The sequence below is a fragment of the Seriola dumerili genome, unplaced genomic scaffold, assembly GCF_002260705.1.
Source record: "Seriola dumerili isolate Sdu_G_001 unplaced genomic scaffold, Sdu_1.0 BDQW01000291.1, whole genome shotgun sequence".
In the NCBI taxonomy this organism is placed as follows: domain Eukaryota; kingdom Metazoa; phylum Chordata; class Actinopteri; order Carangiformes; family Carangidae; genus Seriola; species Seriola dumerili.
The window spans coordinates 5,663,123-5,678,373 of NW_019174546.1; the positions used below are offsets into that span (position 1 = coordinate 5,663,123).

Genomic DNA, 15,251 nt, shown 5'->3' on the forward strand with positions numbered 1-15,251 from the left:
TGACCAATATAAAGAAACAACTAACACCAGACACATGACAAGTTGACTACTGAGTAGCGCTTTATGTAACCAAATGTGTTATAGCCAGCAATGTAACAGTATACTTACTTTTTGTTCTCAGAGTTGCTAATTGTGGCCATTTTGCAGAGACATTACATCCATTTTTGCATTTGAATTTTGTCACATACAAAAGTGCAGGAATGATTCTTGAGTGGGTGGTTTATATTGTATATTTTAAGGCTACATTTGTTGGTAAAACCACTAAATAACATTGACGGGCAATGTCAAGACACAAGTCAAAAGACAGGGTTAATTAATTTTTTAAGAACATTTGATTTCATGTCTCCTTATTTTGAAGATTTGTAAAACAGAAGCAAGTGTTATGATGCAACAGTAAATGATTGTGATCTCAGAAAAGAGAAACATAATCGTGATTATCATATTATCATTTCAGCAGCCCAAAATACAGCAGGTTGCCAGGACTCTAAATAACAGATTTCTGTTATAGGAGCTATTTGTAAAGTTTTGGTATTGCTACACAGCCAATGTTAGCTTTAACAGCTGTTTACTTACCAGTCTTACCAAAAGCCTCAACCATCATTGTGTTTACATGACATGAGGTTATAATACAATCCTCTGAGCAACACTACTTCTTCAGGGCAGACTGGACATTACGGTGAACTGGGCTGAAGCTAGCTGGTTAGCAACTTCAGCAGAAGAAATGAAGTGATAGAAACAGAAGCAAAACAAGAGGATTGCTTTCCAATGCTTGAGACAGCTCTTAGCGAGCAAAGGAATGAAGTTTGATTATGAACTTGCAACGTTTCCTCCTAAGTAAACAGCTTGTTACAGCTAGTTACTGCTAACCGCTAATGTTGGCAATAACCAAATTTACAAATAGCTCCTTCAAAATGAATGGCTAATCATTTCTGATCACTGGCACATTTAGCCAAAAAGTTTTAAGTGTTTTGGTTTAGATGCTACTCTGCTCTAGTCTAACAAAACTTTGCTGTGGTGCTGCACCCAGTTGTATGTTTTGGTTGTATGAAAGCATAAGGCAAGGAACTCTCTACTGCTACTTTCATCATCATTATTATAATTATTAAGTGAAAAACAATGCTGCTCATGCATGATGAAGCACTGAAATGTCAAATGTCAATTATTACTCTATTCATGAACTTCAAACTTTTTATGCAACCCTGCAGAAAACAATACTAATCCATGGTATATTCACTCATATTTTTCAAGAGGAATAACTCTTTATTCCTCTTGTTTATTGGGTTGATGCTAATCATTAAGTAGAAAACTGAAAATTTTAGCCTACAATGCCTATTAAAAATTATGATAAATGTTGTCAATCTCTTAATTGTACGGTTTAGTGACAACAGCACATCCTTAGATTTAATACTGGGTCTGTAAGATTTTAAATGTAGATGTAAAATGCTGCAGGGTCTAAAATAAGACTGAGATACAGCTTATCACAGTCTCTAGTGGTTATCGTTGTAACATGATACCTTTGACTAAGAGCTTGGCAGTTGATGTTAAACTTCCAGCTTTGAACGTGACAGTGCCAGAGTCATCTGTAGCCAGGTTCTTTAAGGTGAGTGTGTAGATGTGGCTCTGGCTCAGCCCTATCTCACTAAAAGGGCTGTTCTCCAGCAAGGTACCATCCAGCCACCACTGCACCTTGCCAGGTGTCCTACCAGACAGCTGACAGGAGAAGGTTGCCCATTCCCCAACAAAGACGTCGATGGTCTTAAGACCAGAAACAATGAAGACTTCTTTCACTGTTGAGTGAAAAATACAAATATGCATACACTGAGCCTAAAACTTACTCAATGTTTGCAGTATGCTCACTTAAATGACAAAGCAACATGACATCATAACAAAAGACAGAAAATGTACAATCCAGGACAAACGCAACAGTACTGAAAGGAGGCTACCTTGCACTGCCAAAGAAGCTGTAGTGAGCTGGTCTCCTGCGTCACAGGTGTAGTAGCCACTGTCCTCAGGCTCCAGGTTCCGTATACACAGCTCTTGAATGCACCTTTCCTGCCTCATCTCATACTTCTTACCGGCCTGGAGGACCATGCCTCCTTTCCTCCACTCAACACGAACACTTGGCTTAGACAGCTCACAGCACAGGGTGATATCATCACCCTCTATTGCGTCTTGGTTCTTTAGCTCTTTCTGGAAGAACACTGGAGCACCTGGTGAGAATTTAAAATGGGAAAATTTTGCATCAGATGTTGAGATGACAAGTTTGGCATCAGATAGTTGAGATGACAAACATCTCTGAGGGACTTTAGTCAAAAGATTTGCTGATGCACAGTGATGCCAGACTAGGTGTGTGGTTGAGCGAAGTCGAGGTTCAAGAATATTTCAGTTGTTCATTTCAATCCTATTTTGGTCCAGTCTTCAATTTGATCAAATGGAAAAAGACTTTTTTTTGTTTTAGAAGAGGCATCATTCTTTACCTTCCACAGTCAAGGTGACGTCACACTGTGCATCTCCAGTGTCACAGGTGTACGTTCCTGAGTCCTCAGGCACCACATTGTAGATACGAAGCTCCTGGAATGCTCCATTCTTCCTCAGGTCATACTTGACACCTGCTTGGATGGCCACGTTGTTTCTGATCCAGGTGACAGTGGCCTTGGGGTCAGAGATGGTGCAGGCCAGCGATACAGTTTCATCTTCTAACGCCACAGTGTTTTGTGGCTTCTCTAATATTAGCACTGTAAATATGGAAAACCCGAGACTAGATTTAATAACAGTGACATTTATATGCAGTCTTTCCCCTTTCTTTACAGCCCTGGCATAAATCATTTTAAAACTATGTACATAAATACATAAATGCATGCACTAATTACTGCATGCTGTCACACATTTTACAGCATAACGAAGTATGATCTGAACATATGATCAGAGGTAGATCTAGTGTCATAAAAAAACTATAGCTATAAAACAAACATTGAAGTTTAGCTCTGAAAACTTTCTATCTTTAATGAACTAACTGACAGAATTAAGTTATATGCTTTAGTTATGATATTTGTTAGTATTTTGATAGCGTTTCTTTTTGTAGCACACCCTATAAAATAAATGCAAAGAATAGAAGACATGTCTAAAAGTTAGGATGTTGAAAATGATGGTGCAAGCAGATTTCCATTTGCCAATGGTCGATGGAGATGGATGTGAGGATTGAAAATCTGAAGTAACCATGTCTTCCCCTTTACCTTTGGGTTTCTCCTCCACCAGCAGACACACAACACTCTTCTCTTCTCCCACTACAAAGGCAACGTCTCCTGATTCATCTGTGGTGACCATCTTCAGGACCAAACGGTGCACTCTGCCCTGGCTGCTCATTTGATTCAGGTCATTATTCTGGAGAAGGTTGTCTCCAAGCCACCATTCCCCATTTATGACGCCTGACTGTGACAGCTCAACCTCAAAGACGGCATCCTGCCCAGTGGTCACAGTGATATCGCAGAGTTCTCGGATGATGCGCACACGCTCTGAGGGCGAATGGGATGATGGTCAGTGATCAGACCCCAGCAAAGCTTCCAGAAAGGCATCACTATGAGTGTGTATCCATCGTCAAGAATCTTATTTTAATCCTTCCTTAATACTTCAATCCTCAAGTTTGAGCTCAGGAAAATAGATGTAGTACTGTCCCCTGTGCCATTCTAATGACAACTGATTTCACTAGCATTAGATGATAAACTAAATGATAATATCTAAAATTAAATTGAAATAACTCTATATTTAAACTTAAATGTAATGATTCCCACCTCATTATAGTGCAAAGAAGTTGGAGTCAACACAAGATAATTCAAGAAGAAAAGAAAAGAAAAAGGTCAAATTTCATTCCAGCAAAGATACTGAACTTATACTACTCAATTAACTGTGAAATCCAAGAGAATAGAAAGCTGAGTAGAGGACATGATCCAGTACTTGGGAATGGGATGAGTGAATGTAAAATGAACTTCAGGAAGGATGAAGATAAATGGAGACAAAAGAAATAGATGAGATGAATGTGCCGTTACCTTTCACAGTCAGTGCAGCAGTGCTTCTCTTGTCGCCTGTATCACTGCTATATTCTCCACTATCCTCCACATTCAGCTTGTGTATAACCAGGGTGTGAGTGGTAGCTCTCTGCTCCATGGTGTACTTCTCGCCATGGGTGAGCACAGTTGAGCCCTTCCGCCAGGTCACCTTGCAGTCAGGGCTGGATGTCTCGCAGGACAGGGTGGCTTTGCCTCCTTCGGTGGCCTCTTGGCTTTCCAGCTCCTTCTTGAATAACACTGGTGCAGCTGCTAGAAACACCATTATTAATTAGATTAATTAGATCTCAGATTTTTCAGAGGTAATCACGGCCACTTGAAAACACATTATATTAAGAAGCCACGTTATTTATATTCACAATTTCAATAATTCCATACAACGGAGAAGCTCGAAACAGAACATGAACAGCACTGTTAAAAATCACTACGTGACCTACACAGGACCCATTTCAGAATCTTTTAAGAAGCACTAATAGACTGAATTTAAAAAATCTGTGTTTGTCAAAGGGTATCAGAAAATAATAATACATTTACCATTTTAAGAGGTATGCTACAGTATAAACATTCAGCTTACACAGAAAGTTACTGAAAAGTTCATTTGGTTTTGTCAGTTTCTTCATGGTGAAATAAAAGGAATAGAAGGAAGAAACAATCTGAGTTTAATGAAGAAAGTTTAGTGAAGAAGTTTTTTGAAGTTATTTGTAGAGTAAAAAAAAAACGGGAATGTAAGTGTACAGCGCAGAATACAAGAATTAAAGGGAAATATATTGATCAGCACGACCAATATGTGATTTCATTACAAGGTTTAAAAGGAAAGTTGAAATGTGGTTAGTACAAATTCAGTGGAAGGAGGAGTGAACATGCATCTACTGTAGAAAGTACACATTTTGTATGAACAAGAAAGTGAGATGAAAGTTGAAAAAGTCAGTAGAAAGTGATAGATAAGCCTTTAGGAAATCATAAGCATCCGAGTTTTGGGATGCTTTGTAGGAGCATTTTGAAAAGATAGAAGGTACGTGTCCCATAAGAAAGATGATGGAGAACAAATGAACAGAAGAAGTCCAAATGTTACTCTAGAAGCAGAAACCTCACCTCTGACTGTTAGAGAAGCAGTGGAAGTATTGTTTCCCACTGTGAAAGTGACTGTTCCTGAGTCAGCTGTGGTGACACCTCTGAGTGTGAGGCTATGCACTTGACCCTCAGTCTTGATTAGATTCATTTCATTATTCTGCAGTGGGACGTCCTGGAGTTTCCACTGGGCCAGTGGTGCCTCCTCATGAGAAACCAGACACTCAAAGCGGACATCTTCACCCTCATACACAACGCAGCTCTCCAAGAATTTCAGTATGTTCACCTCGACCTCTGTTTGGCAAATACATTTCAGCAGAGTAGTTACGTATTTGTTATATGAAATGAAAATGTGCTTGACAAAGATACAGCTGAAATTGTGAAGATTTTGATCAAACTGTGATTAAATTTATAAAGATTTCTGTCAAGCTGTTATTGTGAGTAGTACCAAGTGAAGAGAAACGGTGGAGTGTGTTATTTTTTGTGAAGAGAGAACAGAAACAGGCACAAATGATGAGATGATGATGAGATCAGTGATCAAGCTCAACTGAAAAGGGTTGTGTGTGAATAATTACAAGTGCTTTTGAAAACAGTGAACGGCAAAACAAGAACACATGTGGGATGAGAAATTATACTTGAACATTTAAATGCCGTCACAAAGATCCCAAACAGGATCTCCAGATGAAAGGATGATGCACTTCACACTCAAGTGTTGCTCGGTGAGAAGACAATCAACAAGACGGAGTGATTGAAGGACGCACAGAAAGTCATGACTCCAGAGAGTGCATGAAAATGACAGCCTTAAATAGGCAGACCCTACCCTGCACAGTGAGGACAGCTGAAGTCCTCTGGCTGCCAGTATCACAGGAGTATTCTCCTGAGTCAGCTGCCTGCAGTTTGTAGATGACAAGCTCGACTACAGTCCCTTCCTGTTTCAGTTGATACCTGCTGCTGGATTCAAGCACACTGTCACCACACCTCCAGACCACGCTGGCTCCTGGTTTTGTGGTCTCACAGCGAAGACTAGCAGTCTCCCCTGCCTGTCTTTCAAGGTTCTGCAGCTGGGTTTTGAAAAGGACAGGCTGGGCTTCAGGGGAGGAAATGGATGAAATGAGGAGAAAGAAATTAGGACGACGAAGACAACAACAATTTATGACCCACCACACACATAAAACTGCGTTTAAGTCCAAAAGTAAATAGCAGAGGTGGAAATGAGTAGTAGTCATACATATCCAAGTCTCTTAGTCTTAAATCCTAAAGTCTAGTCAAATCCCAAATGTATCTGTTTCTCATCATAGTCAATGACAGTCTAACTTAGCTTAACTAAAATACCAGGAACTAGATGTATGCATATTTGTATTTATATTTGTATCTATACTAAGGCTCCTAAATAATGAAGTAGTCCATAGTCCAAGTCTTTAAAACAAGCAACTCAAGTATCTTCACTGCAAACAACAGTCACTAGCAGGCATACCCTTCACAGCTAGTTGTGCAGTGCTTTGATGGTCACCAGTGTCACATGTGTAACTCCCAGAATCCTCTGGTTCTACATTATGGATTACTAGTTGGGCGACTTTTCCTGTCTCTCTAATTTCATACTTGGCACAAGGACAAAGACCAAGTTCTCCTTTCCTCCACTCCAGAGGAACACAAGCTTTGGAGAGCTCACAGTGCAGGGTGACACTGTCCCCCTCGTTAGCCGTTAGGCTTTCCAGCTCTTTTGTAAATATGACTGGGGCAGCTAATGGATGAAAAGAAATAATCAGGTTTTTATCTACAGTGCAAGGTCAAGAATGGTGATGAAGAAATACAGTGCAATAAAAAAGAATGAATCAACAAATGAAATGAAAAGACTTCAAGACAGAAATATGAGATGATGACATGGTCTCCTTCCTACCATTTACTGCAAGAGAGGCTGAGCTTATTGTGTCCTCTGAAGAGCATGAGTAGTTTCCTGTGTCTCCAGGTGTCAAATCGTGGATCTGGAGTTTATAACTGAATCCTGTTTGTCTCATCTGGTACTTTTCTCCAAAACTCAGGACTTGAGTTCCCTTCTTCCATTCGACAGCAAGTCCAGGTTTAGAAAGCTCACATTGCAGAGTAACACTACCTCCCTCCTCAGCCTCCTGGCTCTCTAGGTCTCGAATGACTATGACCGGAAGAACTGGGGATTGAATACATTAGACAAGGTGTTGATGTGTACCTGTTGTGACCCACAGGCTTCCATATTGGATGCCAGATGCAGACTACAGTATGCTGTGTATAAAATATGTTCATTTTTAACTTACCTGACCAAGCTTATGTTTTTTTGTGAACCTGTAAATCCTTTTTATATGGTTTTGTAAAAACAAAAATAAAAAATAAAACAAGAAAAATGTATGCCTGCTTAAAATGTACATACATACAACACTGAGGCACAGCCAATGACCCTTGCTCTCATTCAAAACAGGAGGCCAGCTTAGCGTTTATCAAATCTGTCAAACGCAGCTCTTAACTATTCCTCTCTGGAGACAACAAGCATCCTGAATACAAGTCAGACACAAGTGAATACGAAGTGAGCAACAACAAGCCAGACAAGAATATACAAACATACAAAACCCATGTGGAAAAACACAACTAAAGGAAGGAGAAATAATAGAGTGTCACAAAAATTCAACCTTTCCCTTTTCGCTTTGGTACCAAGCTTTATAGGCTCTGGCTGTAGAATGACTTCAGAAACAGCAAGCTTTTGTATCTCTCTGTGTAATTAATGTAATTAGATCTTAAATATTTGCTATGATCAACACAGAAAACCACAAATGCAGTGGAATTTAAGATGAACAAAAAGCAACAAAGAATGTTGGTCAATTGCTAATCCTCACAAAAAGACCAACAATACTGAAATCAACAGGGAGCAACTGATTGACTGCCAATATGCAATGTCCAACTCATTAGCCAACAAGAACAAATGAGCCAAACTGTTGACAAAACCCTCAAGACACAAAGATGTTATGTCACATCATAACCATCTGGATGTGTAGCATATGTCGGCACAGCATGTGTTTTGGCAAATTCCCAGCACACAAAAAAACCTACTGAATAGAAATAGAACCCCATTTACACTCATTACAAATGTGCTCTTGGAGTTTCTTTATAAAACTACCACATACCTTCAACTCCCTTTTTGGATTCCTGCTTCACAGGTTCAACTTTGGAGGTCACTGCTGAAGCTGGTGTCGCATCTGCTGCAATTGAAGTTATTTATAGACATATAATAATGTAGATTTTTATTCAACTTACATAAACTGCAAATCTTCACCAACAGAAGCAATGTGCCACACAAACAATTTCCATCAAAATACCACAAAGGCTTAATTTTATATAAATATTCATGCAGTATGTAATGAATAAAGCAACACGTGTAAAAAGACCAGACAGTGCCATGACCAAGAGCTTTTTCTCCAACAACAGACAAAAGTCGCACAGTGACAAATGGCAACCAAAACAACCACATGGAAGACTAGAGTTTATTAACCCAGTAAGCATTTGCTGACTACATGTTATATTTCTTACATAATCAATTCCACCTTAACCCCTCACCATTGCTGAATTACTGGATTATATCGTCACTAACTGCAATCACTGACATATGAATGGGCCTGAAGTAATATTTATGAACACAGCACACAAATATATAGACTCAGCGTCAAGAGCCATGATATACTATACGACTCACAGAACAACAGGACTACTGCTGACAGTCTACTGTGTATAATAATAGCTGCTTACAAATCTCTTATTTGCTTCAGTCTTTCAATCGTGTCACCTCCACCAAAGAACACAAGAAGCACAAACATTTAACAAAAGGAAACACAAGGAACTGCAGTGCGAGGACAAATATGACATAGCAGCTGCAGCCAATCCCATATAATTCAGTATTATACCATCTTTCCGTATATTCACATTGAGGTATTCTGCAAACCTAACCTTAAAAACTAATTTTACATTTTAAATTATTTTTGTCCACTACCAACCCCTCACAGCAACACAAATAAGCTACAGCGACCATATGAAAAGCTTAAAACACAATAGAAAGTAGAGAGCATCCGCAGCCCAAGAACACCTGTATTCGGCAACACAAAGCATGAGGGATGTGGCAGGAAACAACGAAGAAGCAGGAAGCCAAGAAAGAGTTCAAATCCTTGCATACCTTCTTTCGGCCCTTTGGTCCCCTGCTTCTGGGTGTCTTGTTTGACAGATATTCCAGGATCAGTCTTCTTAACTGGGATAAAACACGACATTCACCTCACAATCTTACAGTGATGAGTGCCATAACCCGAAGACAACTGTCAGCCAGAGCCAGTGACCTGCAGTTTACTGTTGTCTGTTTACAACTTGGCATATCGACAGATGTCCTTATGTTACAATAAATATGTTGATGTCAACATGTTCCACATTCAACACAGGCCTGCACTAAAAAAGGTATTAAAACAACTGGACAAAATACAGTATTTGCCACACAAAATGGAATTTACATAATAGCAACATATATGAGAGCTAGTAAGAAAACAAAAGCCACCTTCTTTATACATTTCAAACATTCAGCAGGCAACACAACAATCTGCAAAGACAGTAAATCCAAACTGAACTGCCTGCTCTCTCTGTATTTCCAGTTCTATGGTTTTAAGTGTGTTTTTCTACAAACTTGAAATCATATCTGTAATAAAACAAAGGACAATCACGTTTCCAGTATTAACAGATGTTACAGCATCCGACAAAAGCCATGCAAATATGTGTCTCATTACCTTCACCTCCCACTTTCAGCTGTTGCGAATCTCTCTGAGTCTCCTGTTTGAGGAGCTGCTGTTCAGGAGTCTGTCCAGTGGTTGGCAGAGTTACAGCTATGAAATACACAACATTGCTGCATGTAATACTCAAATCTTACAATCTATGAGTCTTAAAGATTAAAAAAAGCAGCTGATGGGAACAAAGACATGTGTCCATACCAATATGTCAGCCTCCATGCCAAACAGTAACCCAAAGACCAAAGAAATCCACAGATTTTTCTAGAATGAAATTATATTCTTTTCTACAATAGCAGCACAAGCACCAAAAATGACACAGATCATGACATTTAACGGAAGGAAAAAAAGTCACATTTAACAGCAGGCAGATGAAATTTTGCATTTTAGGTAAAAAAATAAAGATATGATAAAACCATATTTAGCCTCAAAACAATCCCTAAAGCAACAAGACACAATGTAAGCCAGTTCATGACCCAATAAGTTTCTGTCTGATGACACCATTCAGCATCCAAGACTCAGCCAGTTTCTCACTTTTGGCTTCCATTTGCACACACTGATTAATTACAAATGCACATGGGCTAAATCAAGAAGCAAAGCTGATAATCTTCACAAAATTACCTTCTACTGTTTCATATATCTCCTGCCTGTTGTGCTTGTCTTTAGCAGCTATGGATGAAGCTTCAGGGGTCTTGGCTGAAAATATGAAATGGACATAGAAATGCTGCATAAAGTGTAATGGCAACAACCAGGGACATTGGCAGACAAACAGTATTTAATATTGCCACCTGAGCACAGCCTGTATGACTGCCACAAATTCAAAGACCCTCAATCTTCTCAAACCACACAAATATAATGTAAACACCAACGAACCATGCCGCACACAAGTAAACTATGCACACATAAACTCGACAACAGCCGACAACATTCTCGAACTATCAACATGCTACCAGCACAACTGGCACAAATACAAGGGTTCTTATTTGTTCTTTCTATTTTTTTTTACACATATTGCAAAGAAAACACTGTGGAAAAAGACTGACATGAAAATTCAAAGTCAATCCCATTATCAGACAGAAGCAACATTTGATACATCGAAAGCAAACCACAAACTAAAACATCTGGTAAACTAGGAAATAATGCCACAGGAAGACTTTTATTTCACAGTGTATATGCGACAAGGTACAGGCCCGATTTAGGAACAGCCTGCACATGGCACCACAAAGGCCATTATCAAGATGGACAAAGCACATACAGCTGTAAGTCAAACCAGCATATTGCCACCTTCCCTCCGTACCTTCCATTGTTCCCTTGGTCTCCTGCCTTTTAGATTCCAGTACAGCAGCTGAAGGAGGAGCTGACAGCTTCACAGCTGAGAGAAAACAATTTGAATTCAGAATGTAACATACTTGATCATTTAGAGAACTTCACCATAATGACTAAAACCTAAATATCGCCTTACAAAATAGCTCAAAATTTGTATATTACAACAATTAGAGGAATCAGCAAGGACCACAACACACAGCTGATAACTACAATACAACACAAAGACCAATTAGTGGTCAACACTACTACCAATAAAAACAGGAACATAACATAAGACACACAAAAGTAGAGCAACGAGCAAGGTCAACAAAAATGACAAACTGTGTAATGTGAGGTGTGTGTGTGTGTGTGTGTGTGTGTGTGTGTGTATGTGTGTGTGGTACTATGGCCAGTTTCTGGCTGCATCGTTGTTGGGTTTGTTTTCTCAAATAGTAAAGTAATAAAAAGAAAAAATGAAAGAAGTGATGAAAAATCTTCAAAAAAAATTCAAACTCCAAAAAGGCATTATGGGCATAGGGATCCAACCTGCTGACTCACCACATGCAATGTGAAGGAAACATCTCATGAATCTGACATTAGACATCCACAAAGAAAGCTGACATTTTATGAGCCAGCAAACAGAAACAAGACAACATCAACAACAACAACAACAACAACAACAACAACAACACACCAACCAAACACAAGGGTGAAAAATTTTCGAAGCAGCAAAAGCAAGAATTTTCAATACAACAGTGCTTTAAAGATCAAATAATCAAATACAAATACTATTCTCATCAAATTCAACATCACAGTTTAAAATAATCTCTGTGATTAAATTTGAACAAAACTAACTGCACACAAAAATATGTATGGAGACAAAATGGAAGAAATTAGTTAGTTTTCCCAACGTTAATGAATAATTTTTTAACTATAACATTTGAACATCTTAACATATATCGTAGAGGTTCCAATCACTTATCCTCATACCATTGATCTTGAGGCTGGCTGTGGTCTTCTGGTCTCCACAGACACAGCTGTATGTCTCCACTGTCTACTGGCACCAACCTTGTTTGATCAGTGGAGTTCATATCACAGAGGCTTTCTGCTTCTCTGAATATTTTTCCTCCAAGACTTAGAGACGGCATCTGTGTTCCTCTTCTCCACTCCACCTGGGACTTCCACCCGGGCTTAGCAGTAGACCTCACACTGCAAGAGTAACGCCTGGCCTCCGTTCCTCCGAGCTTCCTGATCTCCAGACATCTTGTGTTTGAAGTCAACCTGGTTGGGCTGTGCAACATGTGTATTTGTTTTGCACGTGGAGGCGTCAGTTGGGCCATGCCCATATATCAAAATAAATATTTAAAAATGTTTATAGTACAACATTTACGCCTAGTTGCACAACAAACTCATAAACAGGCAAACGCAGTAGGATACTTAGGCAAGCTACTGTAAGCACATGTCAGAGAAGTCACTAGTCTAAAAATATGATGTACTTGAAAAAAGTTGTTCTTAGAAAATGTTACTACTAACATGACTATTTCAATAGCTCCCTCTTGTCCTACAACGCTTCGATCTGAGGCTAGGCTGTGGTCTCTTGGTCTCCTACACACACAGCTGTAGTCCTCCACTGTCTTCTCTGGCACCACCTTGTTGATCAGGAGTTCATTCACAGAGGCTTTCTGCTTCATCTGGTATTTTTCTCAAGATTCAGGACCTGTGCTCCCCTTCTTCCACTCACTGGGACTCCATGTTTAGAGAGCTCAACACTGCAGAGTAACGCGGCTCCCTCCTCGGCTTCCTGACTCTCCATCTTGTGTTTGAAGGTCACTGGTTGGCTGAGCATGGTTTTTACTCTTGATTAAGTGGTCAGTGTGCATGGGTGACTAACATAAAATCTTTTCAAAAAAATGTATTAGACCACAAGCAAGACTTGGTCAAACCTTCATTTTGCTGGACTGGTCGTATTGTCAATGTGCCGAAATTTGAGAGGAGATGTAGGCTTGAAAAACTGTTGGTGGAATTGGGCTTTAAACCAGACTTAAGCAGTCACACAGTATCAATTTCCACATGCCTATTTGCATTCTGCCTCATGTCAGCCTTGTTTCAGACCTTTATCTGTTTGCTTCTCTCCTACTCTCTGTGCTCACATATACAGTGTTTTAATACAGCCGAATTTCCAATGAAGCTCTTCTCGTTCACATGTTTTTCTTTCTGTTGTCAGACAACAGAACAAGTTTGAAATAGTGACTATAACAAGACCAATTTAGACTACATGTTAACGTCCAAGCCAGTCTGTTCTAAGTAGCCAAGATTTGTCCAAAAAGTAGTTAGATTTGTTGCTACGTGTTTCTAAATTTAAAAACAAATGCTCTAAATTGGCAACAATGCAGGCTGTTAAACTGTAAGCTGTAAACACCCCCCTAATAGAAACTGTTTTTGCCAATTCATTTTGAAAGTGCATCGGCCAATGGGGAAACTCCAACTCAGTCAGGTGGCATTTGGCTGACCAATGGTGGAACTATGATCACTCAACTCAATCACTGAGTCAATCAGTCAGTCAGGGAAATTCACGATTGTAGGGCTGGCCCTGCTGTTGCAGTCGCGCCAAAAGCAGACATAGAATATAAAGACAAACACTGATGAGGTGCAATCTACAATGTTATGTAGACTCCATTATAAAATGTGTCTTAATATGTTCAAATAAAAACCTATTACATAAGGTTTTTTCAAAAAAATTCCATGTCCCAACTCTTTAAAAATCCTCTTCCTACCATTGATCTTGAGGCTGGCTGTGGTCTTCTGGTCTCCACACACACAGCTGTAGTCTCCACTGTCTTCTGGCACCACCTTGTTGATCAGGAGTTCATTCACAGAGGCTTTCTGCTTCATCTGATATTTTTCTCCAGACTTCAGGACCTGTGTTCCCTTCTTCCACTCCACTGGGACTCCAGGTTTAGAGAGCTCACACTGCAGAGTAACGCCGGCTCCCTCCTCGGCTTCCTGACTCTCCATCTTGTGTTTGAAGGTCACTGGTTGGGCTGAGCATTTGTTAGTTGGTTAGCAGTCAGTGGCATGCCATAAAATAAAATATTTAAAATGTTTATATAAGAATGGTACACAAACAACCATAAAAGGCAAACATGGATAATTTGCAAGCTCTGAAGCCATGTCAAACATGTCTAAATATGTATGTAGAAAAAGTTGTTCTTAGAAATGTTACTCTAACTGACTATTTGAAAATCCTCTTCCTACCATTGATCTTGAGGCTGGCTGTGGTCTTCTGGTCTCCACACACACAGCTGTAGTCTCCACTGTCTTCTGGCACCACCTTGTTGATCAGGAGTTCATTCACAGAGGCTTTCTGCTTCATCTGGTATTTTTCTCCAGACTTCAGGACCTGTGCTCCCTTCTTCCACTCCACTGGGACTCCAGGTTTAGAGAGCTCACACTGCAGAGTAACGCCGGCTCCCTCCTCAGCTTCCTGACTCTCCAACTTGTGTTTGAAGGTCACTGGTTGGGCTGAGCATTTTTTTACTTGATTAGTGGTCAGTGTCATGTGACAACATAAAATCTTTCAAAAAATGTATTACACAAGCAAGACTTGGTCAAAACCTATCATTTGGCTGGACTGCGTATTGTCAATGTGCGAAATTGAGGAGATAGCTGAAAACTGTTGTGGAATTGCTTTAAATAACTAACATCATTTCATCCTATTTGCATTCTGCNATGTGTGTGTGGTACTATGGCCAGTTTCTGGCTGCATCGTTGTTGGGTTTGTTTTCTCAAATAGTAAAGTAATAAAAAGAAAAAATGAAAGAAGTGATGAAAAATCTTCAAAAAAAATTCAAACTCCAAAAAGGCATTATGGGCATAGGGATCCAACCTGCTGACTCACCACATGCAATGTGAAGGAAACATCTCATGAATCTGACATTAGACATCCACAAAGAAAGCTGACATTTTATGAGCCAGCAAACAGAAACAAGACAACATCAACAACAACAACAACAACAACAACAACAACAACAACAAC

At 39.6% G+C, this 15,251-nt stretch overlaps 1 protein-coding gene across 1 annotated transcript in view; it reads right to left on the reverse strand.

The window, feature by feature from the left end:
- The window catches only part of obscn (obscurin, cytoskeletal calmodulin and titin-interacting RhoGEF), a 63,939-nt gene that overhangs the window by 18,289 nt on the left and 30,399 nt on the right, over positions 1-15,251 (reverse strand). Inside the window, exons 42-54 of the mRNA XM_022758258.1 lie at positions 14,471-14,737; positions 13,990-14,256; positions 11,208-11,282; positions 10,532-10,606; positions 9,914-10,009; positions 9,319-9,390; positions 7,027-7,293; positions 6,799-6,870; positions 5,950-6,216; positions 5,154-5,423; positions 4,044-4,313; positions 1,944-2,210; positions 1,515-1,787 (exon numbers count right to left, since the gene is read on the reverse strand). Of these exons, the coding sequence (XP_022613979.1) occupies positions 1,515-1,787; positions 1,944-2,210; positions 4,044-4,313; positions 5,154-5,423; positions 5,950-6,216; positions 6,799-6,870; positions 7,027-7,293; positions 9,319-9,390; positions 9,914-10,009; positions 10,532-10,606; positions 11,208-11,282; positions 13,990-14,256; positions 14,471-14,737 (2,538 nt within the window). The remainder of the gene's footprint in view (positions 1-1,514; positions 1,788-1,943; positions 2,211-4,043; positions 4,314-5,153; positions 5,424-5,949; positions 6,217-6,798; positions 6,871-7,026; positions 7,294-9,318; positions 9,391-9,913; positions 10,010-10,531; positions 10,607-11,207; positions 11,283-13,989; positions 14,257-14,470; positions 14,738-15,251) is intronic.